The 25,649-nt window shown below is 45.7% G+C and overlaps 1 protein-coding gene across 4 annotated transcripts in view; it reads left to right on the top strand.

Moving 5' to 3' along the window:
* cul9 (cullin 9) overlaps positions 1-25,649 on the top strand; it is a 401,996-nt gene that overhangs the window by 324,643 nt on the left and 51,704 nt on the right. For all 4 annotated transcript variants that reach the window (XM_085998049.1, XM_085998046.1, XM_085998048.1 and 1 more), the window contains 7 exons: positions 5,925-6,127; positions 8,003-8,271; positions 12,814-13,192; positions 14,589-14,729; positions 22,629-22,793; positions 24,647-24,810; positions 25,287-25,380. In XM_085998049.1, coding sequence (XP_085854175.1) covers positions 5,925-6,127; positions 8,003-8,271; positions 12,814-13,192; positions 14,589-14,729; positions 22,629-22,793; positions 24,647-24,810; positions 25,287-25,380 — 1,415 coding nt within the window. The remainder of the gene's footprint in view (positions 1-5,924; positions 6,128-8,002; positions 8,272-12,813; positions 13,193-14,588; positions 14,730-22,628; positions 22,794-24,646; positions 24,811-25,286; positions 25,381-25,649) is intronic.

Here is a 25,649-nt window from a genome sequence, read left to right on the forward strand (position 1 = left end):
ACTTACTGCAAATGTGATCACCGTGAGCATCAATGGTGTCCACCAGCTCCCACATATTGCAGCAGCAACACATCACCTGTTCTCCCATTCTATGTAATTAATTAAATTTATTAATATTATTCTTAAATACCCTCTGCCCCGATTCTAGAAACCACAGAGTTTAAGCTTCAAAAGAGAGAAATACTCAATCACTTACCCGCTTTCTGGTGACGTCACACTTGGATTACTTTTTACCTCTCTCCTTCCCTCTGAGGTCCGAGACTGGAGACTGGTACGCCTTACCTGGGTCTCTGAAGCTTTTTCAAGCTTCCCGCTCGCGCCTCCCGCCGACACCCGCGGTCTGAGGCCTTACCTGGGTCTCTGAAGCTTTTTCAAGCTTCCTGCTCGCGCCTCCCACCGACACCCGCGGTCTGAGGCCTTACCTGGGTCTCTGAAGCTTTTTCAAGCTTCCTGCTCGCGCCTCCCGCCGACACCCGCGGTCTGAGGCCTTACCTGGGTCTCTGAAGCTTTTTCAAGCTTCCTGCTCCCGCCTCCCGCCGACACCCGCGGTCTGAGGCTCTCTGAAGCTTTTTCAAGCTTCCTGCTCCCGCCTCCCGCCGACACCCGCGGTCTGAGGCCTTACCTGGGTCTCTGAAGCTTTTTCAAGCTTCCCGCTCGCGCCTCCCACCGACACCCGCGGTCTGAGGCCTTACCTGGGTCTCTGAAGCTTTTTCAAGCTTCCCGCTCGCGCCTCCCGCCGACACCCGCGGTCTGAGGCCTTACCTGGGTCTCTGAAGCTTTTTCAAGCTTCCCGCTCGCGCCTCCCGCCGACACCCGCGGTCTGAGGCCTTACCTGGGTCTCTGAAGCTTTTTCAAGCTTCCCGCTCGTGCCTCCCGCCGACACCCGCGGTCTGAGGCCTTACCTGGGTCTCTGAAGCTTTTTCAAGCTTCCCGCTCGCGCCTCCCACCGACACCCGCGGTCTGAGGCCTTACCTGGGTCTCTGAAGCTTTTTCAAGCTTCCCGCTCGCGCCTCCTACCGACACCCGCGGTCTGAGGCCTTACCTGGGTCTCTGAAGCTTTTTCAAGCTTCCCGCTCGCGCCTCCCGCCGACACCCGCGGTGAGAACCACAGACAGACCTGATTCTAGCCGCACTCAGCATCCACATGTATGTTTTCCATCAGGAATTGCTGGACGGTGAACAGAATGGTGGCTGAATTTAAAAATAAATGTGGTTTTACTTTCCCTAGCCCAGGCTTGCTCAACTGAATTGCTGAGCCCCAAATGCTGCCCCAGCTTAAATCACCTAACTTCAGACAGAGTAGCGATCGATCATGCCTGGGACCCTCTGGTTCAGTGCTCAGTTCCATACCCCACCATTCATTTGTGCAGGAAGCTAATGCAGGACTGTATTTATTTGCAATATACTGCCATTAAAAAATAAACAGTTTATTTTGAAAGCTGCTAATGACTTTTGAAATAAAAACAGAAAATGCTGGAAATGCACAGCAGACCAGGCAGCATCTGTGGAGAGAGAAACAGAGTTAATGTTTCAGGTCGATGACCCATCGTCAGAACTGGAAAAAGCTTGAGATATAACAGGTTTTTAAGCAAGTGTGGGGGCAGGGAGAGGGGGGAGGGGAGGAAAGAACAAAAGGGAAGGTCTGTGATTGGGTGGAAGGCAGGAGAGATTAAATGACAAAAGGGATGATGGTGCGAGGCAAAATGACCTTGCTGAATAAGCTAGTAGCAGAGTGGAATTCTACAGCTGTACGACATCAGGGAGTGGGTGATGCGACAAGGATGTCCAGATTTTCTACTTCCATTGCTGTTTCTCATCGGCCGATAGATGTACAGTAAAGCTGTGATTATCTGTGCTCCCATTCACCATGTTCTCGACGATCCAAAATTTTTTGCAGATAGTGGGAGAGTAACAGGAATTGGGGCTGCCAGCAATATCTTTGTTTCAGATCAGATCCTGTCAGCAAGATCAGTTTGTGCTGCACCTAATCTTGACTGCTTTCCCCGCACACCTTGTAACTCCAGGGACTTGGCTCCCCGGATGCTAGGTAGTACACGCTCATCTCCAGCACATGCTGTTGGCAGTCACCACAGCACTGATGTCAGTGCAGCTCCTGACTTAATCAGCATAGATCCTACCTATTTAAACAAGTATCTGAAGCTGGTGAGCCGTGAACTGAATCAGGAAGCCTCTATTGATTCTGAGGTCAGCAGCTCTACTGAGATCAACACTGTGGATCCTGCTGACATGATCGCAGGAGGTGAGCACATACGACCTATATCACTCACCTCTATGACAGGATCACAGGAGGTCAGCACATACGACCTATATCACTCACCTCTATGACAGGATCACAGGAGGTCAGCACATACGACCTATATCACTCACCTCTATAACAGGATCGCAGGAGGTCAGCACATACGACCTATATCACTCACCTCTATGACAGGATCACAGGAGGTCAGGACATACGACCTATATCACTCACCTCTATGACAGGATCACAGGAGGTCAGGACATACGACCTATATCACTCACCTCTATAACTGGATCACAGGAGGTCAGGACATACGACCTATATCACTCACCTCTATGACAGGATCACAGGAGGTCAACACATACAACCTATATCACTCACCTCTATGACAGGGTCACAGGAGGTCAGGACATACGACCTATATCACTCACCTCTATGACAGGGTCACAGGAGGTCAGCACATACGACCTATATCACTCACCTCTTTGACAAGATCACAGGAGGTCAGGACATACGACCTATATCACTCACCTCTATGACAGGATCACAGGAGGTCAGGACATACGACCTATATCACTCACCTGTATGACAGGAGGTCAGCACATACGACCTATATCACTCACCTCTATAACAGGATCACAGGAGGTCATCACATACGACCTATATCACTCACCTCTATGACAGGATCACAGGAGGTCAGGACCTACGACCTATATCACTCACCTCTATGACAGGGTCACAGGAGGTCAGCACATACGACCTATATCACTCACCTCTATAACAGGATCACAGGAGGTCAGGACCTACGACCTATATCACTCACCTCTATGACAGGAGGTCAGCACATACGACCTATATCACTCACCTCCATGACAGGATCACAGGAGGTCAGGACATACGACCTATATCACTCACCTCTATAACTGGATCACAGGAGGTCAGCACATACGACCTATATCACTCACCTCTATAACTAGATCACAGGAGGTCAGGACATACGACCTATATCACTCACCTCTATGACAGGGTCACAGGAGGTCAGGACATACGACCTATATCACTCACCTCTATAACTGGATCACAGGAGGTGAGCACATACGACCTATATCACTCACCTCTATAACTGGATCACAGGAGGTGAGCACATACGACCTATATCACTCACCTCTATAACTGGATCACAGGAGGTCAGGACATACGACCTATATCACTCACCTCTATAACTGGATCACAGGAGGTCAGCACATACGACCTATATCACTCACCTCTATGACCGGATCACAGGAGGTGAGCACATACGACCTATATCACTCACCTCTATAACTGGATCACAGGAGGTCAGGACATACGACCTATATCACTCACCTCTGACAGGATCACAGGAGGTCAGGACATACGACCTATATCACTCACCTCTATGACAGGGTCACAGGAGGTGAGCACATACGACCTATATCACTCACCTCTATAACTGGATCACAGGAGGTCAGCACATACGACCTATATCACTCACCTCTATGACCGGATCACAGGAGGTGAGCACATACGACCTATATCACTCACCTCTATAACTGGATCACAGGAGGTCAGGACATACGACCTATATCACTCACCTCTATGACAGGGTCACAGGAGGTGAGCACATACGACCTATATCACTCACCTCTATAACTGGATCACAGGAGGTCAGGACATACGACCTATATCACTCACCTCTAACGGGACCTCAGGAGGTCAGGACATACGACCTATATCACTCACCTCTATAACTGGATCACAGGAGGTCAGCACATACGACCTATATCACTCACCTCTATAACAGGATCACAGGAGGTCAGGACATACGACCTATATCACTCACCTGTATGACAGGGTCACAGGAGGTCAGGACATACGACCTATATCACTCACCTCTATGACAGGGTCACAGGAGGTCAGCACATACGACCTATATCACTCACCTCTATGACAGGGTCACAGGAGGTCAGCACATACGACCTATATCACTCACCTCTATGACAGGATCACAGGAGGTCAGCACATACGACCTATATCACTCACCTCTAACGAGATCACAGGAGGTGAGCACATACGGCCTATATCACTCACCTCCATGACAGGAGGTCAGCACATAGAATCATAGAAAGTTACAGCACGGAAGGAAGCCATTTTGGCCCATCGTGTCCGCATGGCCAACAAAGAGCTATCCAGCCTAAACCCACTTCCCAGCTCTTGGTCCGTAGCCCTGCAGGTTAGAGCATCCCAAGTGTTCATCCAAGTACTTTTTAAATGTGGTTAGGGTTCCTGCCTCTACCATCCTTTCAAGCAGGGAGTTCCAGACCCCCACATCCCTCTGGGTGAAGACATTTCCCCTCAAATCCCCTCTAAACCTTCCATCAATTACTTTAAATTTGTGCCCCCTGTTTTTTAACCCATCTGCTAAGGGAAATAGGTCCTTTCTATCCAGTTTATCTATGCCCCTCATAATTTTATACACCTCAATAAGGTCTCCCCTCAGCCTCCTCTGTTCCAAGGAAAACAGACCCAGCCTATCCAGTCTTTCCTCATAGCTAAGATTCTCTACTCCCGGCAACATCCTTGTGAATCTCCTCTGTACCCTCTAGAGTGCAATCACATCTTTCCTGTAATGTGGTGACCAGAATTGCACGCAGTACTCTAGCTGAGGCCTAACTAGTGTTTTATACAGTTGAAATATAACCCCCCCTGCTCTTGTATTCTATGCCACGGCTAATAAAGGCAAGCATTCCGTATGCCTTCTTAATCACCTTATCTACCTGGCCTGCTACCTTCAGGGATCTGTGGAAATGCACTCCAAGGTCCCTTTGTTCCTCTACACATACGACCTTTATAACTCACCTGTATGACAGGATCACAGGAGATCAGCACATACGACCTATATCACTCACCTCTATAATGAGATCACAGGAGGTTGAGCAGATACGACCTATGTCACTCACCTGTATGAGAGGATCACGGTGTCGGCAAACCGAAGACGTTTAGTGTGGGAAATGGAAAAATGTCAGTTGGGACTGAGGTATATTGTTGAGGCAAAATAGGGGTAATGCTTTATTCTGTACTGTACCTGGCCTGGGAGTATTTGATGCTTACACTAGGAAACCAGAATGGAAAGTGTTCCCGTTCCCAGGACTAACGTCGCTCTCAGTGAGTTTTTATTTTAAAAAAGGAATTGCAACCTTTACTTAAAATGACTGCAGCCTCACTCAAGCTTCACTTACACTCTCCAGTGTTGAAACCTGCTGTCAGAGGCGTGTTTTAATTATTGTTTTGTGCTTATTAAGGAGATTGACATCAGTACTGGGAATGTAACCATTTTACACTTGGGCTATATATAATATGGGTTGAGTGCATGTTAAAGCTCCTGTAAATGCTAATCCGTGCCAGCTGATGGCCAGTTTTGTGTTATGGGTTGATGTTTACCCGGAGCTGGGCTGAAGTTATCTGGCTTAAGAGCCTCCTGTATTGAAGTGAGACGCCCATCCTTTCAGTGGGCTACATTCAAACCCATATTCCAGGGATAAAGGCTGGTTCGAAACCAGGTTCTAAAGAGGTTTATAGGAAATCTCAGTCTGGTATAGAGTTAATTTCAGAGCTGTGCTTCTCATTCCCAACCTCTGTCTTCTTGTAGGGATCCTGAGGCTGAATGACAAGGTGTTGGCCAGAGGATCGGCGAATAACCAGTACTGCTCGCTGCTCCCAAAACAAACCTATTTAAATGTGGATGAAGATGCTGCTAGCACATTGGAACGCAAGAGGAACGTTATCTACTGCATGATTGTACAGATCATGAAATTGGAGAAGGAGCTTCACATTGATAACCTCGTCTTCAAGGTAATTAACCTGGGAGTGACCATCAGATTGTAATCATACTGAGGGCTGTGATGTTACCATGAAGTATAAAAGATGGTTTATAACCATCATCTTAACCCTTTAGATCAGTCCCAGTAGCCAATATTCACCCGCCCCCCCCCCCCCCCCCCCCGCCACCAATATTGTTTCTCTTGTCCCTCTCCTGGAAGTGTTACCTTTCACAGGTGCTTGGTTGCCCTTCACTGTCTCACCTAAGTGGCCATTCTTCATGTGTGAACCAAACCGTGAATATTGAGGATACTGTAGTGTGGTGGTTATGTTACTGGATTAGTCATCCAGAGGCCTGAATTAATAATTTAGAGAATGTTAGTTCAAATCTCACTGACAGTTTGAGAAATTGAATCCAGTTTAGAAATCTGGAAATAAAAAGCTTGCATCAGTAAAAGTGACCATGAAGCTGTCAGATTGTTAAAAAACTTAACTGGTTCACTAATGTCCTTTAGGGAAGGAAACCTGCTGTCCATTCCCAGTCTGCTCGATACGTGACCAGTCCTACACCAAGGTGGTTGACACTTCACTGCTGCCCCCCGGGGTGAAGTGACCTAGCAAGGCACTACACAGAAGAATGCCCACCACCACTTTCTCAGGGAAAACTTGGGATGGGCAATAAATGCTGGCCTTGCCAGTGACACCCACATCCTGGGAATGATTACAAACATTAATTGGTGGGCATCACTGCTGTGGCTGAGCCCATCCTCTTTCTCCAGAAGGTCAGAGGACAGCAAGCAAACAGTAGGAACCTCCTCCCCAGACTCCTCACTACCCCTCCTTTAATAGTCCTGAGAGCTGAGGGAGTTGTAGAAACCCCCAGTGCTACTCTAGCTAAAATCAGCTCATTTGAAAACCAGGGAATCGAACCTGGGACCTTTCTGGTGTGTTCAGCTTAATAGGACACTGAAAAATGTATTTACCCAGTGAGTCAGTGGGAAACAGCAGCTATACTTGAGTTCATGAGGACAGTTTTACATTTTAGTTAACAAATGCACTGTAATAATTAATGGGATATGCCGTCTGCTGTTGCTAGTCTATACAACTTTAAGTAAAGTGTGGAGTTTGCTTGGAGACACAGGTTTCAGCCCGTGACCCCATAGCATTCTGCGTTCCCAATGTCAGTTGTGCTGCAGTGTGGAGCAAGTGGAGAGCAGCACCTGCCCATTGGAGGAAGACTTGTCATCGTGCAGCATCCAGTTTGAGTGGCAGCGGTGAAGGTTTGGACACAGGTTGTCCACCTTGACTCCAGATGTTGGCTGGTGTAGGAAGGTTCAGGTTTCCCAGCTTCCCTGAAGTGGAGTATACACTTCCATGAACGACTGGATGTTTGAGTCACCGAGGTACAGTTCTGCAGGCACCAACTGTTCTTTGACATCTCACTCAGGCAGCCACTCATTGTGTTTGCCCTAGTGAGTGTCGACAAAGTACCGCAGCCTGTCCACAAATATACACTTTCCGACCAGAGTGGAAACTCTGGCAAATTTCTTCCAAATTCCAAACCAAGGGCATGGAGGCCACTTTTGGGGCACCAGTTGCTGGCCTGTTTGAACGCAATTCACTCGGGAGACTAGAGATTTAATCTGGAACCTTTCTGACCTATATGGCTTCGTGCCACACTGGGATTTTCACTTACCAACTGAGCTATCGGGGGAGCTTGACAGGCGAGTTAAATCTTGTTAAACACTCAAGACTCTGGCTACAGGGCCACAAAGTGCATGTCCAGATTAATTGACAAAGCTGTTCCTTCAGAACAAATGGGCTACTTTAGGTATCTGAGTAAACCTGCAGATTGTACTGTCATTTTGAAGAACTGTTTCTTATTTTGTGTCACTGAACCATTTGCAGGTGATTGACAGGTGTCAGAACCAGGAGTCGAGTTTAGCACATAAGTTCCTTCACTTTAACTGCAGCAATATGGATGTTCTGTCCTGTATCATGCACCTTATCAACAAGGGTTACATCAGGCGCAATGAGGACAACCCTCACATTCTGGAGTACGTACTTGAGGACCCGACAACCCCACGGAAGGGACAAGCGCACATAATATTCCGAAAACTTGGGTCAAAAGACACTGGGTCAAACAGCAACGACAAAGGGAATCGATCGGTATTTAGGTAACGCCAAAACACCAGTGGTCTACGTCCATGTATCGATTAACTTCATTTGTGCGACTGACTGTGACTGCTTGCTTTTTCTACCAGATTGCACCTTTAGCCTGTGGCTATAACAGATCTTCAGTAAGGGAAACATTGCATTTTATGGGTTTGGGGCGGACACTCTCCAGCTTTTAGTTTCTTAATTGTGACGCGTATCTTCTACTTTTGGACTGATTGGTCAGTTGCTGTCAACCATAAAAAAAAGTTTTCAGTGTTTTTAACTGGACTGTCTTCCATTAAGGTAGACAGCCTTCAGTAAGAGGCAGAATAGAACGGAACAAAACAGGCTATCTCCAACTAACAGCACAAAATGTCACCTGTGCAAAATGGGGGTGAAAGGTTTCCCATTTCTTCTCTCCTGAAGGTGCTATCTCTTGGTATGAATTGACAGGCACCTGCAGCCCTGTGGTACCTTGAGAAAGTAGCTATTTGTCATACATGAGAGAGAACTCTGGCCGTTTTATTTTTCCTCCCGCTCCCCTCCGCAACCCAGGTTCGCTGAGGCTCAACGTGCCCCCTCACTGTTGAGCTAGCTGAGATCGGGTAACTCCACACAGACAAAATGACTCAGCTACTCACTGAGTAAACTCAGCAGAGCCATTGGGACAGTCTGGTTTCCAGGGTAGTTTAAATATGGAGAAAAACAATTGATAATATTATGTACAATAATCTCTCTTGCTTCTGCTGCTCTCAGGTCACTAGTTTGCAGATATAACCATTAATTGCAGCGTAACACACACAGTTGGAGTCCTGCTGTATGCAATAGGTTGGGCCTGGCAGACAGTCGTGCAGAACCGTTAGGAGAAAAATTGGATCTCGGAAAATGTGCATTTATCAGGATTGGATTCATGCTATTGGGGAGCCAACCAAACAGTGCATTACAACAGGAACGATGTAACTGCTTTATTGGACCTGGTCGCCAAAACAGCTCTGTGTGTCAGCTCGTGTCTCCTGCATTGATGCAGTAACAGATGTTTGTACCATAGTCTGGGATTAGATTGTTTCATTTCAACCAATGTTGTAATAAAATGTTCTTTGCAAATTTTTGATCATCTAATTGCCCTCTCTTTTGTTTTTATTTTATTTTGGTAGTGTCTGTGGCAGATGATATATGAACTCCCTCTCCAACACTTAACCAAAAGTGAAATGGTTTTAAATGCTCTTGTGGGGCTTGAGAGGAGAGATCGGGTGGTATTGTAGGGTAGACACTGGCCTTTCAACTCTGGCCCTGGTTTCAAACCAAGCCCAGACCGGCTCTCCTCCCTGGAATGTGTGAAATAAGCTCGGGCAAGTTGTTTCTTTGCCAATTTTCTCACCACCTAGTTGGGTATAATTCTACAGGTGTTCCCATCTCATCCAAGTGGCCATTTTTCAGGTGAGTTACAACAGTGAGGGTTGATAGGCTATTTGACTTTGTGCGGGCATCATAGGAAGAGAAGTAAGCCATTCTCCCCCCTCAAGACTGTTTGCTATTCAGTTAGATCATGGCTAGTCTATACTTCAGCTCCATTTACCTGACTTTGCTCCATATCCCTTGATGCCCTTACCTAACAAAAATCTATCGAACTCGGTCTTGAAAATTTCAAGTGACCCTGCATCCATAGGGAGAGCGAGTTCCAGAGTTACACTAACCTTTGTGTGAGAACGTGCTTCCTGATTTCCCTCGTTAATGGCCTCACTCTAATTTTAAATTATATCCCCTTGTTCTGGATTCCCCACCAGAGGAAATACTTTTTTCTGAATCTACCCTATTGAACTTCTTTATCATTTTAAAGAACTTGATTAGATCACCCCCTCAACCTTCTAATCTCAAGGAAATACAATGCAAGTTCATGCAACCTGTCCTCATAATTTAACCTGATATCAACCTGCACTGTACCCCCTACAAGGCCAATATATCTTTCCTGGGGTATGATGCCCAAAACTGAATGTAGTCCTCCAGATAGGGTCTAACCAAGGCTCTGGAAAATTGAATCACTTTTGTATTCCAACCCTATTGAGATAAAGGATACACCTGGACACCCAAATCCCTTTACTCCTAAGCAGTTCCTAGTCTCTCACCATTAAGAAAACATTCTGATTTGTCTTTCCTGGATCAACTTGGATGACCTCACAATTCCCCATATTGAACTCCATCTGCCTTAGTTTTTCCCACTCACTTAGTCTGCCTATGTCCCATTGTAACCTCCTGCAATCATCTATACAACTTACTGTGCCTCCTAACTTAATGTCATCTGCAAACTTGGATATACAACTCTCTCTTCCTCCATCCAGTCATTAATATATATGGTGAAAAGCTGAATCCCCAGTACAGATCGCTGAGAGAGCGAACCCTTTATTCTACTCGCTGTCTCTTACATTCCAACCAATTACCAACCACAAAGTCACCTCCAATTCCGTGCGCTTTCTTTTTTGTTGCTAATCTCTTATGCGGAACATTATCAAATGCCTTTTGGAGGTCCATATGGGCCACATCCATAGACACTCCCCTATCCACCATGTTAGTGACCTCAAAATTTAATTAGATCAGTCAGACATAAGAACATAAGAACAGACATAAGAACATAAGAAATAGGAGCAGGAGTAGGCCAATCGGCCCCTCGAGCCTGCTCCGCCATTCAATAAGATCATGGCTGATCTGATTATGACCCACCCTTCACAAATCCACACTGACTCTCTTTGCCCAAGTGTTCAGTCACTGTTGAAAGAGTCCAGTAACGTCTACACCACTGTTGTTAAACTGACAGGTCTGTAGTTATCTGGTTTCTCCCTCCTTTAAATAATGGAGTGACATTTGCAACTTTCCAGCCCAAAGGCACAACTCCTGAATCTGGAGAACTTTGAAAAATTATGACTCCTTACCTATTTCTTTTAATACTGTGGGGTGGAAAAGAGATTTGTCTATCTTAAGTCCCATTATTTTCTCCATTGCCATCAAAAAAAATACTTGTATTAAATTCACTAAGTTACTCCCCTTGACTTATTTTTAGGTTCCCTTGTACCACTAGTCAATGTTCCCTCTAATTTTTGGGGGGCTGCGCAGCCCATTCAAAATTTCCCGCATGCGCAGTTTTTCCATTTAAAAGCCGGTGAGCCGGTTGCGCGGTCCCGCCAGAGCGCTGGCCGCGCAGCTTAGAGAACATTGCTGCTTGTATTTTATCCTCTTCCTCCATTGTCTAAATGGATACAAAGTATTCATTTAACGAGTCTGACATTTCCTTATTGTTTATTATAGTCTTCTCTGTCTCTAATAGGTCCACAGTCCCTTCATCACTCTTTCTCTTAATATATGTATAAAAGTGTTGCTGTTGGCTTTGATATCCCTTGCAAGTTTGTTTTGAAGATGAAGCCGTTCCTGGACTCGGCCAGTGTCCGTACTCCAGCACTTTCCACAATTGAGCCCAATTAAAGCACCCCTGCTGCTGCCCTGACTGAGATCGGTGAACACCGCACAAACTGTGGATCAAACCTCATGCCTTTTTTGTTCTGTAAGGCTGAGCTACTCGCTGGTTAAACTCAAACCCTCAGGGGAAGCAAATGTGAGCTGCCTCAATTCAGTTCCTAGTCACAAAATTGTCCCTAAATCGGCGGTTTTCCTTAGAGACCACAAAGAACAAATAATTGAACTTGCATTTATACAGCGCCTTTCACGTCTTCATCTCCCAATGTGCTTCACAGCCAGTGGGTTTAAAAAATGTAGTATGAAGAGAGATTGGGTCGATTAGGCTTATATTCACTAGAGTTTAGAAGAATGAGAAGAGATCTCATTGAAACTTATAAAATTCTAACAGGACTAGACAGACTAGATGCAGGAAGGATGTTCCCGATGGCGGGGGAGTCCAGAACCAGGGGTCACAGTCTAAGGATAAGGGGTAAGTCATTTAAGACTGAGATGAGGAGGAATTTCTTCACCCAGAGAGTGGTGAACCTGTGGAACTCTCTACCACAGAGGGCAGTGGAGGCCAGTTCATTAAATATATTCAAGAAGGAGTTGGATATATTTCTTAAGGCTAAGGGGATCAAGGGATATGGGGAGAAAGCAGGGACCGGGTACTGAATTTGGAGGATCAGCCATGATCTCATTAAATGGCGGAGCAGGCTCGAGGGGCCGAATGGCCTACTCCTGCTCCTATCTTCTATGTTTCTATGTTTAGTCACTGTTGTTTTGTAGGCCAGCACTACAACCAAATTGCGCACAACAAGGTCCCGCAAACAGCATTGAGGTATAGGACCAGTGAATCAGTTGTAGTGGTGGTGGTTGAAGGATGGATGTTGGCCAGAACACTGGGGGAATGCCCTGCTCCTTTACGGCCACCTGTATAGCCAGACTGGACCCCAGCTGAACATTTCATCCAACAACAGCACCTTAAACTTTAAATCCAGCATTAGAAATCTGTTCCGCTTAAGACGTTGGAATATATGTGGCCGATAGTTTGGAATCTGCACTGATCACTCAGTGCTCATAGGGTTAAATTGGCTCTTTTTTTGGTTTGTTCTAAGCTTTGACGGCGGTTTTGAGGCTGGGTCACCGAGTTCGGAAGGAGGAGTGCTGGAGACGGTGCTCATGTCAATGGGGCGGACCATGAGCCAAGAGGAGGTGCAGCAACTGATGAGCCAGACTGTCCTGCAGGTAGCGGACACGCTCAGTATCTCCACCGATGTGGCGCAGCACTTACTTATGCACAGCAAGTGGAACGTTGACTTGCTGGTGCAGCGATATGCTGAAGATCGTGAGGTCCTCTTGTTGGTGGCGGGGCTTCAGGTCCGGAACCCGCAAACTCCCAGCATCCCCATCACCCAGTGCCCCGTTTGTCTAAACCTACTTGCTAATGAAAGTGAAGCTGCTCCCACCCTTTGCTGCATGCACTACTGCTGTAAGGTGAGTCCAGTTACACTCAGTTGCAGGATGTTGTGTCAACATTGCAGGGTTTGTACCTTTCTATTAGAAAGCTGGGTGAAGACCTACACAGTGCAATGCACCACCGAGATTGACGAGTTAGTGGGGAAGATAAGGTAGTCATCAGGTGATGGCACGTTGGGTTTTGCAAGCCTGTAGATTGTAGGAGGGAAGGGAAGACTGAGCGAGGTATCGAGCCCCACAGGAGGAGGAAGAAAGTGTAGGGCAGTGTGTTTTCAGCTCAGCCAGAATAAGAGCTCATTTCAGCTCTTGTTGCTATACTGGACTCCTAACTGTTGTGAGTTTGAATCCTAGCCTTAACTAAAATTCAGACTTGCTTCGTCTGAGCTACTCTGTCGGATGTACGGCTGTTCAGAAATAGGATTGTCCATGGTGGCTGAGAGTAGGAGCTGTGGGAATGGCCCTGCTGCCCAGTCTATGTTCAATAGCTGATCATGGATTGAAAAGCTTGCGACTGTTTCTTACTGGTTTAAAGGTTCATTGTGGCAGCAAACAATGTGAGGACAGGGAGAATGGGTGGATGGGACTGCAGTACTGTAATTTATTGATAGACAGAATGTTTCATAGACAATTGGAGCCGTTTTATCACATCAGTGATGTAGATTAATTTACAAATGAGAATTAGGTTTTTTAATTGCCCCCCCAATTTTGTGTTCTGTTCCTCCCTCCCCTCTTCTTTCCCAACGACATTGACTCGCGCTTGGTTACAGTTCCACAGCTGCATAATGGTACCACACACAAGTGGCCATTCTTCATTTGTGAGTCAAAATGGTGCATGGCAGTAAGCTATCCCAGGGGGATGGGGGTCACAGTAAAGCCTACTTTGTCCTCGCTTGACATCCCCCAAATGCACCTTCCAGCAGGGGTTGCTGGATAGTGATCAGGAGCACAAACCTTGGCTTCCCCCTCCCACCGCTGGTCTTGGCAACACATTCCAGCTGTGTAAAGTTATGCTTCCTGGTGTCTGTCTTAAGTTTGCCGTTCGAGCTTGAAGCTGCCCTGGTCCTGTGGCGGATGTGAACATATTGTTTCGAAATGGCATTCTGTCCTTTTACATATTTCATATACATAGAAAAATAGGAGCAGGAGTAGGGCATTCGGCCCTTCGAGCCTGCTCCACCATTCAATATGATCGTGGCTGATCTATCTCAATACCATATTCCCACTCTCTCCCCATACCCCTTGATACCTCTATAAAGATTCCTTCTGAGCTGTCTCTTGGGGCCTGAAGAACCCTACTTTATCCAGTTGTTCTTCGCAGCCCTTCTGACACCAGGGACCTGAATGAAGCAGAACAATGATTCTGATCTGGGTTACTAGTTGTATTTTGATGTGGTCTTGATCTTTGTGTCCTCAGTCCTGCTGGAAAGAGTATTTAATGACGAGAATTGAGCAGAACCTGGTGCAGAATTGTACTTGCCCAATCTCCGACTGCCCCGCACAGCCAACTAATGAGTTTATCTCCTCTATTATATCTGACAGTGAAATTGCAGCCAAGGTAAGACATTAGTTCATTGATAATTGAAATATAAATGTAATTAATAAGACTTTCCCTCAGTTCAATTGACTCCCATTTTAGACTTTCTTCAAAGACCTAGTTTTTTTTTAAGGCAAACTGCTTTTTTAAAATGTGGGTATTCAACAATGAAGGTGTGCAATGAGATCTCAGGGGTCCGCGAAGTCATCAGATTCCTGTCTGGGGTGCAGGGTGCTATATCCTGCAGGCACAGTCTCTCGAATTCCAATCTTCTTCTGTATTTTTCTGCATTGATTCACAGCAGTATGAGAAATGTAAAAGCTATTAGTTTTCTGCAATAAATGGCAGAGTTTTCCTTTGGGTGGTTAACACAGTCGTTTGAAAGTTATATTAGGTGGGCCCTGAGAGTGGTGCCACTATTTGTAGTGAATCCCTGGGATTACATAGGATATACAGCACAGAAACAGGCCATTCGGCCCAACCAGTCCATGCCGGCGTTTATGCTCCACTCGAGCCTCGTCCTGTCCTTTCCTCATCTAACTCGATCAGCATAACCCTCTATTCCCTTCTCCCTCATATGCTTATCTAACCGCCCCTTAAATGCATCTATACGATTCGCTTCAACCACTCCCTGTGGTAGTGAGTTCCACATTCTCACCTCTCTCTGGGTAAAGAAGTTTCCTCTGAATTCCCTATTGGATTTCTTGGTGACTATCTTATATTGGTGGCCTCTAGTTATGCTCTTCCCTACAAGTGGAAACGTTCTCTCTGTATCTACTCTATCAAAACCTTTGATCATTTTAAAGGCCCCGATTGGGTCACCCCTCAGCCTTCTCTTTTCAAGAGAAAAGAGACCCAGCCTGTTCATCCTTTCCTGATATGTATACCCTCGCATTTCTGGTATCATCCTTGTAAATCTTCTCTGCACCCTCTCCAGTGCCTCTATAAAATTTTTATAATATGGCGACCAGAATTGTACACAGTACTCCAGTGTGGTCTAACCAAGGTTCGATACAGGTTTAGCATAACTTCCCTACTTTTCAATTCTATCTCTCTAGAACTAAACCCCAGTGCTTGGTTTTTTATGGCCTTGTTAACCTGTGTCGCTACTTTTAGTGATTTGTGTATTTGTACTCGGAGATCCCTTTGCTCTTCTACCCCATTTAGATTCCTATTTTCTAAGTAATGTGACCTCCCTATTTTTCTTACCAAAATGTAACACCTCACATTTATCTGTGTTGAAATTCGTTTGCCAATTATATGCCCATTCTGTAAGTTAATTACTGTCTTCCTATAATTTGTTGCAGTCCTGCTCCGTATTGACTGTCTCCCCCCCAAAAAAAGTTTGGTGTCATCCGCAAATTTAGAAATTGTGTTTTTGATTCCAAAGTCTAAATTGTTAATGTAAATTGTGAACAGCAGTGGTCCCAGCACTGATCCTTGTGGAACACCACTACCCACCTTCTGCCACTGTGAAGAGCTACCCTTTACCCCAACTCTCTGCTTTCTGTCCTGAAGCCAGCTAGCTATCCATTCTGCGACTTGCCCGCTGACTCCGCATGCTCTGACCATATTCACTTGTCTATTATGTGGTACATTATCGAAGGCCGTTTGCAAATCTAGATAAATGACATCTACTACATTACCCTTGTCAACTCTCTGTTACCTCTTCAAAAAATTCAGTGCGGTTGGTCAAGCAAGACTTTCCCTTTTGAAATCCATGCTGACTATTCATTATTATATTTTTGGTTTCTAGATGTTCTTCTATTTTCTCCTTTAGTAGGGATTCCATTATTTTTCCTACCACTGATATTAAGCTGACTAGTTTATAGTTCCCTGGAAGTTCTATCTCCCTTCTTAAATATAGGTATTATGTTAGCAGCCGCCAGTCCTCTGGCACGACACCTTTTTCTAACAAATTATTAAATATGTGTAATAGTGCCTCTGCTATCTCTTCCATAGATTGTTTTAAAATGTGTGGATGGAATCTGTCCAAACAAGGGGTTTTATCCTCTTTGACTTTGATTAGTTTATTTAATATTTCTCCTTTTTATTGTAAATGAGGTTATATCATGTCCACCTGATCTGTCTCCCTGGTAAACACTGAAGCAAAGTAATTATTTAATATCTCTGCCATTTTGCTATTGCTGCCTGTGATTTTATCCTGACCGTCCCTTAGTGGTCCTATTCTCATCCTGACTGCCTTTTTATTTATTTACGTGCCTGTAGAATATTTTACTATTTTGTGTGATGTTCCTTGATAATTTAATTTCATAGTTCCGCTTTGCCTTCCTAATTGTTTTTTTGACCTCTCCTAATCTCTTCGTATTCTCCCTAATCATGCTCTCCCCTGCTGTCCATGTGCTTCATGTATGCCTCTTTCCTAACCTTCAATTTTTTCCCTTATGTCTTTATTCAGCCAAGGTGTCTCATTAGTGTTTAGCTTGTTCTTGCTTTTTAGCGGATTATATTTTTCCTGGACTCTGTCAAACACAGTTTTAAATGTTTCCCATTGCGGTTCTAAATCATTGTTTGCCAATATTGGACATCACCTCCCATTCACTCCAGTTATTGATCCTAGTGTGTGATCACCTCCCATTCACTCCAGTTATTGATCCTACTGTGTGATCACCTCCCATTCACTCCAGTTATTGATCCTAGTGTGTGATCACCTCCCATTCACTCCAGTTATTGATCCTAGTGTGTGATCACGTCCCATTCACTCCAGTTATTGGTCCTAGTGTGTGATCACCTCCCATTCACTCCAGTTATTGGTCCTAGTGTGTGATCACCTCCCATTCACTCCAGTTATTGATCCTAGTGTGTGATCACCTCCCATTCACTCCAGTTATTGATCCTAGTGTGTGATCACCTCCCATTCACTCCAGTTATTGATCCGAGTGTGTGATCACCTCCCATTCACTCCAGTTATTGATCCTAGTGTGTGATCACCTCCCATTCACTCCAGTTATTGATCCTAGTGTGTGATCACCTCCCATTCACTCCAGTTATTGATCCTAGTGTGTGATCACCTCCCATTCACTCCAGTTATTGATCCTAGTGTGTGATCACCTCCCATTCACTCCAGTTATTGATCCTAGTGTGTGATCACCTCCCATTCACTCCAGTTATTGATCCTAGTGTGTGATCACCTCCCATTCACTCCAGTTATTGATCCTAGTGTGTGATCACCTCCCATTCACTCCAGTTATTGGTCCGAGTGTGTGATCACCTCCCATTCACTCCAGTTATTGATCCTAGTGTGTGATCACCTCCCATTCACTCCAGTTATTGATCCTAGTGTGTGATCACCTCCCATTCACTCCAGTTATTGGTCCTAGTGTGTGATCACCTCCCATTCACTCCAGTTATTGGTCCTAGTGTGTGATCACCTCCCATTCACTCCAGTTATTGATCCTAGTGTGTGATCACCTCCCATTCACTCCAGTTATTGATCCTAGTGTGTGATCACCTCCCATTCACTCCAGTTATTGATCCTAGTGTGTGATCACCTCCCATTCACTCCAGTTATTGATCCTAGTGTGTGATCACCTCCCATTCACTCCAGTTATTGGTCCTAGTGTGTGATCACCTCCCATTCACTCCAGTTATTGATCCTAGTGTGTGATCACCTCCCATTCACTCCAGTTATTGATCCTAGTGTGTGATCACCTCCCATTCACTCCAGTTATTGATCCTAGTGTGTGATCACCTCCCATTCACTCCAGTTATTGATCCTAGTGTGTGATCACCTCCCATTCACTCCAGTTATTGATCCTAGTGTGTGATCACCTCCCATTCACTCCAGTTATTGATCCTAGTGTGTGATCACCTCCCATTCACTCCAGTTATTGATCCTAGTGTGTGATCACCTCCCATTCACTCCAGTTATTGATCCGAGTGTGTGATCACCTCCCATTCACTCCAGTTATTGATCCTAGTGTGTGATCACCTCCCATTCACTCCAGTTATTGATCCTAGTGTGTGATCACCTCCCATTCACTCCAGTTATTGATCCTAGTGTGTGATCACCTCCCATTCACTCCAGTTATTGATCCTAGTGTGTGATCACCTCCCATTCACTCCAGTTATTGATCCTAGTGTGTGATCACCTCCCATTCACTCCAGTTATTGATCCGAGTGTGTGATCACCTCCCATTCACTCCAGTTATTGATCCTAGTGTGTGATCACCTCCCATTCATTTCAGTTACACACAAACATGAGATCGTGATATACTAGTGTTTTGCATTCACTGTTCCTGAAGAAATGTTAACAGGAAATGGCCATTGGGTCCAGGATGTCTGTCCTCTTTTGATGGATTCACCCCACCAGTTACCTTGCCTCCATTTTCCTCAATCCCTTTTCTGTTTAATAATGTGTCCAATTCTCACTCCAAACTACATGTACCATTACCCAGAAACTTAACTGGACCAGCCACATAAATACTGTAGGTACAAGAGCAGGTCAGAGGCTGGGTATTCTGCGGCGAGTGACTCGCCTCCTAACTCCCCAAAGCCTTCTACCACCTACAAGGCACAAGTCAGGAGAGTGCAGCTCCAACAACACACAAGAAGCTTTAACATCATCCAGGACAAAGCAGCCCGCTTGACCGGCAGCCCATCCACCACCTTAAACATTCACTCCCTCCACCACCGGTGTACCGTATCTGCAGTGTGTACCGTGTACAAGATGCACTGCAGCTTCTCGCCAAGGCTTCTTCGACAGCACCTCCCAAACATAAGAACATAAGAAATAGGAGCAGGAGTAGGTCATTTGGCCCCTCGAGTCTGCTCCGCCATTCAGTAAGATCATGGCTGATCTGATCTTGGCCTCAACTCCACTTCCCTGCCTGTTCCCCACAAACCCTTGACTCCCCTGTAGCTCAAATATCTGTCTATCGCTGCCATGAATATATTCACGGACTCAGCTTCCACAGCGCTCTGGGGTAGAGAATTCCACAGATTCACAACCCTCTCAGAAGAAATTCCTTCTAATCTCCGTCTTAAATGGGCGACCCCTTGTTCTGAGACTATGCCCCTTTGTTCTAGATTCCCCCATGAGGGGAAACATCCTCTCAGCATCCACCCTGTCCAACCCCCTCAGAATCTTATATGTTTCAATAAGATCATCTCTCATTCTTCTAAACTCCAATGAGTATAAGCCCAACCTTTCCTCATAAGACAACCCTTTCATCTCAGGAATCAACCTAGTGAACCTTCTCTGAACTGCCTCCAATGCAAGTATATCCCTCCTTAAATAAGGGGACCAAAACTGTACGCAGTACTCCAGGTGTGGTCTCACCAACGCCCTGTACAGTTGTAGCAGGGCTTCCCTACTTTTATACTCCATCCCTCTTGCAATAAAAGCCAACATTCCATTTGCCTTCCTAATTACTTGCTGTACCTGCATGCTAACTTTTTGTGTTTCATGTACGAGGACCCCCAGATCTCTCTGTACCGCAGCATTATGTAATCTCTCTCCATTTAAATAATAATTTGCTTTTCTATTCTTCATACCAAAGTGGATAAACTCACATTTTCCCACATTATACTCCATCTGCCAAATTTTTGCCCACTCACTTAACCTATCTATATCCCTTTGCAGACTCTGTGTCCTCCTCACAACTTGCTAACCCACCTATCTTTGTATCGTCAGCAAATTTGGCAACAGTACACTCGGTCCCTTCAGCCAAGTCATTAATATAGATTGTAAATAGTTGAGGCCCCAGCACTGATCCCTGCGGCACCCCACTAGTTACAGTTTGTCAACCTGAAAATGACCCATTTATCCCAACTCTCTGTTTTCTGTTAGTTAGCCAATCCTCTATCCATGCTAATATATTACCCCCAACCCCATGAGCTTGTGCAGTAACCTTTTATGTGGCACCTTATTGAATGCCTTTTGGAAATCCAAATACACGACATCTACTGGTTCCCCTTTATCCACCCTGCTCATTACATCCTCAGAGAACTCTTAATAAATTTGTCAAACACAATTTCCCTTTCATAAAACCATGTTGACTATGCTTGATTTTCTAAATGTCCTGCTACTACTCCCTTAATAATGAATTCCAGCATTTTCCCAATGACAGATGTTAGGCTAACTGGCCGATAGTTTCCTGCTTTCTGTCTCCCTCTCTTGAATAGGGTCATTACATTTGCGGTTTTCCAATCTGCTGGGACCTTTCCAGAATCTGGGGAATTTTGGAAGATCACAACCATTGCATCCACTATCTCAGCAGCCATCTCTTTTAAGACCCTAGGATGCAGGCCATCAGGTTTGGGGGACTTGATGGCTGGCGTGGACGCGATGGGCCGAAGGGCCTCTCTGTGCTGTATGACTCTCTGACTTGTCAGCCTTTAGTCCCGTTAGTTTGCCTAGTACATTTTCTCTAATGATAGTGATTGTTTTAAGTTCCTCCCTCCCTTTTGCCCCTTGTTTATCTACTATTATTGGGATGCTTTAGTGTCTTCTACCGTGAAGACAGATACAAAATATTTGTTCAAATTTTCTGCCATTTCCTTGTTTCCCATTATTAATTCCCCAATTTCATCCTCTCCGGGACCAACATTTACTTTAGCTACTCTCTTCCTTTTTTTACACTTGTAAAACTCTTACTCTCTTTTTACATCTCTTGCTAGTTTACTCTCATAGTCTATTTTCTCTCTCTTTATAATTTTTTTAGTCATCCTTTGCTGGTTTCTAAAAATTTCCCAATCTTCTGGCCTACCACTAATCTTCGCAACATTGTATGCCTTTTCTTTCAATTTGAGACCATCCTTAACTTCCTTCGTTAGCCACGACCTCTTCCACCTCGAAGGACAAGGGCAGCAGGCGCATGGGAACATCACCACCTCTAAGTTCCCCTCCAAGTCACACACCATCCTGACTTGGAAATATATCGATAGCAAAATACTGTGGATGCTGGAAATCCGAAATAACAATAGAAAACGCTGGAAAAACTCAGCAGGCCAGGCAACATCCGTGGAGAGAGAAACAGAGTCAGCGTTTCGGGTCGAAACCCTTCTACAGAAACCCTTCTATCGGAAACCCTTCTATAGATCGTCGCTGGGCTAAAATCCTGGATCTCCTCCCTAACAGCACCATGAGCGTACCTTCATCACAGTGGTTCTGAAGTCGGCTCACCACCACTTTCTCGAGGGCAATTAGGGATGGGCAATAAATGCTGGCCTTGCCAGTGACACACATGTTCTGAGAATGAATAAATTAAAAAGAAATACCGTCCACCCCCGTTGTCTCCTCTGATGATTTGTAGCTTTCAATGAAGTGCCGCCTAACTTCACTTCTTGAAGCCTGACTCGCCAAACTTTAAGTTGTGTCCCGTGGTGTTTAATAAATAGAAATGATGCAATATGGCAAACTCGGTGCAAGTTTATTGAGACTTGACTGCACATGTTAGTAGGGCCTGGTCAGACAAGCAAGTTTAAAGCAGTCTCAAATATCCTGACAGGTAATGTTGGTTTCTGGTAGTGCAGAGTACCACTGCCATGCAAATATGTAGCAAATAGAGACCTTAGTTTGAAAATATAGACCAATGCACTGAAATCTGCAGATATCAGAAAGACAAAGCATCATCTAAAAGGTGGAGAAGGTGCACGCTCAGTAAAGATTCAAGGGGTGAATTAAATGGCAGGTGATTTTTTTTTGGTATATTGCGGTCTGGAGCTGCTGCCCCTGAGCTGCTGCCCCTGAGCTGCTGCCCCTGAGGTACTGACCCTGAGCTGCTGCCCCTGAGGTACTGCCCCTGAGGTACTGACCCTGAGCTGCTGCCCCTGAGCTGCTGCCCCTGAGGTACTGACCCTGAGCTGCTGCCCCTGAGCTGCTGACCCTGAGCTGCTGCCCCTGAGGTACTGACCCTGAGGCACTGACCTGATGCTGCTTTTTCTCCTCTTCTACAGTATTCTAAAACACTGCTGCGAGGGTATGTGGAATGCTGTTCAAACCTGACTTGGTGCACCAATCCCCAAGGCTGTGATCAGATTCTGTGTAAGGAGGGAATTGGCAGTGTCGGCACCTGTTCCAAGTGCTGCTGGTCCTCCTGCTTCTCCTGTAACTTCCCAGAGGTAAATATGTATTATTAATGCTCTCTCTCTCTCTGAAATCTAGTACTCAGAGAGTGCTGCACTGTTGGAGGTGCCGTCTTTTGGGTGAGGAGTTAAACCGAAGCCCCATGTACCTTCTCGGGTGGATGTAAAAGGTCCCCCAGCACTATTTTGAAGAAGAGCTGGGGCGCTCTCCCAGGTGTCCTGGCCAATATTCATCCCTCAACTAACATCAGTGAAACAGTTTATCTGGACATTCTCACATTGCTGTTGTGGGACCTTGCTGTGCACAAATTGGCTGCCACATTTCCTACATTACAACAGTGATTACACTTCAAAAGTACTTCATTGACTGTAAAGCGCTTTGGGACGTCCTGCGGTCGTGAAAGGCACGATAAAAGGCAAGTTTTTTTCTCCCTCTCGTAAGTTCCCTCTTTACTCGGTCTTCCTGGTCAGAAGTGCTGAGAGGCACTTGCTCCCAATGTTGCCTTTGATCTGGACACCAACAGCTGTGAGTGAGTGGGTCATGAGTGATTCTTCTCTTTCCTCTCGGTGGGGTTGCCTGTTCTCAGCCTGGTCACTCCCTGTGAGGGTAAGGCTGAGGTTTGGATCGAGCCATGTGGTGTGTTGGTGAGTTCCACTACAGGAAACTTTCTGGTATCGGGCACGGACGGGACCGACATGGTGCCGGTTCATCAACAATTCCGGATAACCGAACGCTATAGTAAAAGATACGGAGCTCAGAGCTCCGTATAAAGCAACAAACCCTGTTGCTAAAACAATCGGCACAAGTTGTAAGCATCTCTGTAGCTTAGCAACAGCTTCAGCTACACCCTTGCACAGCAACAAATGGAGTAAAAAAAAGTAATAAAAGTAAAAAAAAGTTACCTGAACCGACTCCTGAATTTTGCCGGTGGATAGAGCATTCCGGTTATTTAGGGGCTGGTTAATCAAAAGTTTCCTGTACTTACTACACTGAAGTGTCAGTGCTCCTGCGTGTTTCTCTCGAGTCAGTTCAAAGCTACATGGAAAATGCTACTTTTTCAAGCAAAATTAAGCTTTTATTTCCTTGTACTCTGATCATTTTGAATGTAGTTCTTATTCTCTTAAACATCGCACCTGCCTGTGGCTTTAAAACGCTTCCCCCCCCCCCCCCCTCCTCGCCTCCAGCATTTCCCCATTTCTCCTGAAGGCACTAAATTGTGCCAGATTGTAGTTCCACAGGAGTCTGATGACCATCCAGTACTGCAGCCAAGTTCTCATCCATCGTCTGGGGCTCAGGCAAAGAATTCTGACAAGCTGTAACGGGGTGGGGACCACTACTGGGCCTACTTCCAGCAAGTCACTGGATGGTGATGAGGACTACGAACCCTGGCTGACCCCTCCTTCGTCCTGGGGACACTGACACAACCGCTACAGGATGGTAGTAGGGAGGGCAAGGTTGGGGAGTTGGTAATGCAGAGGGATATTGTGTGGGTGATCGTGCGGAGGGCAAGGTTGGGGAGTTGGTAATGCAGAGGGATATTGTGTGGGTGATCGTGCGGAGGGCAAGGTTGGGGAGTTGGTAATGCAGAGGGATATTGTGTGGGTGGGGAAGGGCAAGGTTGTGTAAGTAATAGGGAGGAGGAGGCGCATTGTGGGGACTCGGTTTGAGAGTGTGTCACAAGATACTGTCACCTGGTCTAATTAGAGCAGCTTTTCTGGTGAAGTTTGGAACCTTTTGCCTGGAATTTAAACTTATGATGAATTTGCATTTGTGACTCCTCAGCTGATGCTGTGTCATGGGTGTTTGTTTTCTAAAATTTAAATACTGGAGTCACGGAGTCTAGCTACAGTCTCTGATCCTGCCTCCCCCTGTCCTCTGCTTAATCTAGGCTCACTACCCTGCCAGTTGCAGCCACATGTCCCAGTGGATGGATGACGGTGGGTACTACGAGGGAATGACAATGGAAGCACAAAGCAAACACCTGGCAAAACTAATCTCCAAACGCTGCCCAAGCTGCCATGCCCAGATTGAGAAGAACGAGGGCTGCCTCCAGTGAGTCAATGTATACATGAATGTCTCTTTTTAAATATAAGCCCTTTGATCTTCACATAAGAACATTAGAAACAGGAGGAGGCTATTCAGCCCCTCGGGTCTGCTCTGCCATTCAGCACTTCCCTGCCATTCAGCACTTCCCTATTGTGAGGTGTTTAACGGCTTTGGGAAACCCATGAAACAGATCCGATTCACCAACACATGACTGACCACCCTTGAAACACTCTGCTGTTTGGCTGTGGAAGGTGGGAGTGTGACTTCTAGGTGACCGGGGGCTCCGTATTGTAATCTGATTTGAATGAATCTATCAGTAGACAAATGTAAGCTTCAAGTAGAAGGTCACAGCACTCAGGACTTTGTGCACCGTTGGGAGGAGTTCAGTAAGAATGGGGCGATAACGAAGGGGGTTAGATGTCGAGTAACTAAGTTGAGCTCTTGTACACCTGATTCAGGACTCCGTTCTGTATCTTTTACAGCATGACATGTGCCAAGTGTAATCATGGATTTTGCTGGCGGTGCCTAAAGCCATGGAAGCCAACACACAAAGATTACTACAACTGCTCAGCCATGGTGAGATCAAACTCCGTCAGCACAACGTTCGGAGTCACAGTAACACAGAAATGTTTCTCTTAGACGTGTATGTGTACGTGGGTGGTGGGGCGGGTGTGAGTGAACAGTGCATTTTTGAATGTCGTGCCACTGAATTTTGGGTCTCCCAATGATTGCTGCCAAAATGTCTTTCATGATTCTGTTCCTAATGCACATATTTAATCTCTTCACTTTTAATTTATTTTCTCACCTGTACTTTCCCCTCCTTCCCCCATTGGAAGGTGCGGTTT

The sequence above is a fragment of the Somniosus microcephalus genome, chromosome 9 (assembly GCF_052327205.1).
Source record: "Somniosus microcephalus isolate GS21.2 chromosome 9, FLI_Smic_1.0, whole genome shotgun sequence".
In the NCBI taxonomy this organism is placed as follows: domain Eukaryota; kingdom Metazoa; phylum Chordata; class Chondrichthyes; order Squaliformes; family Somniosidae; genus Somniosus; species Somniosus microcephalus.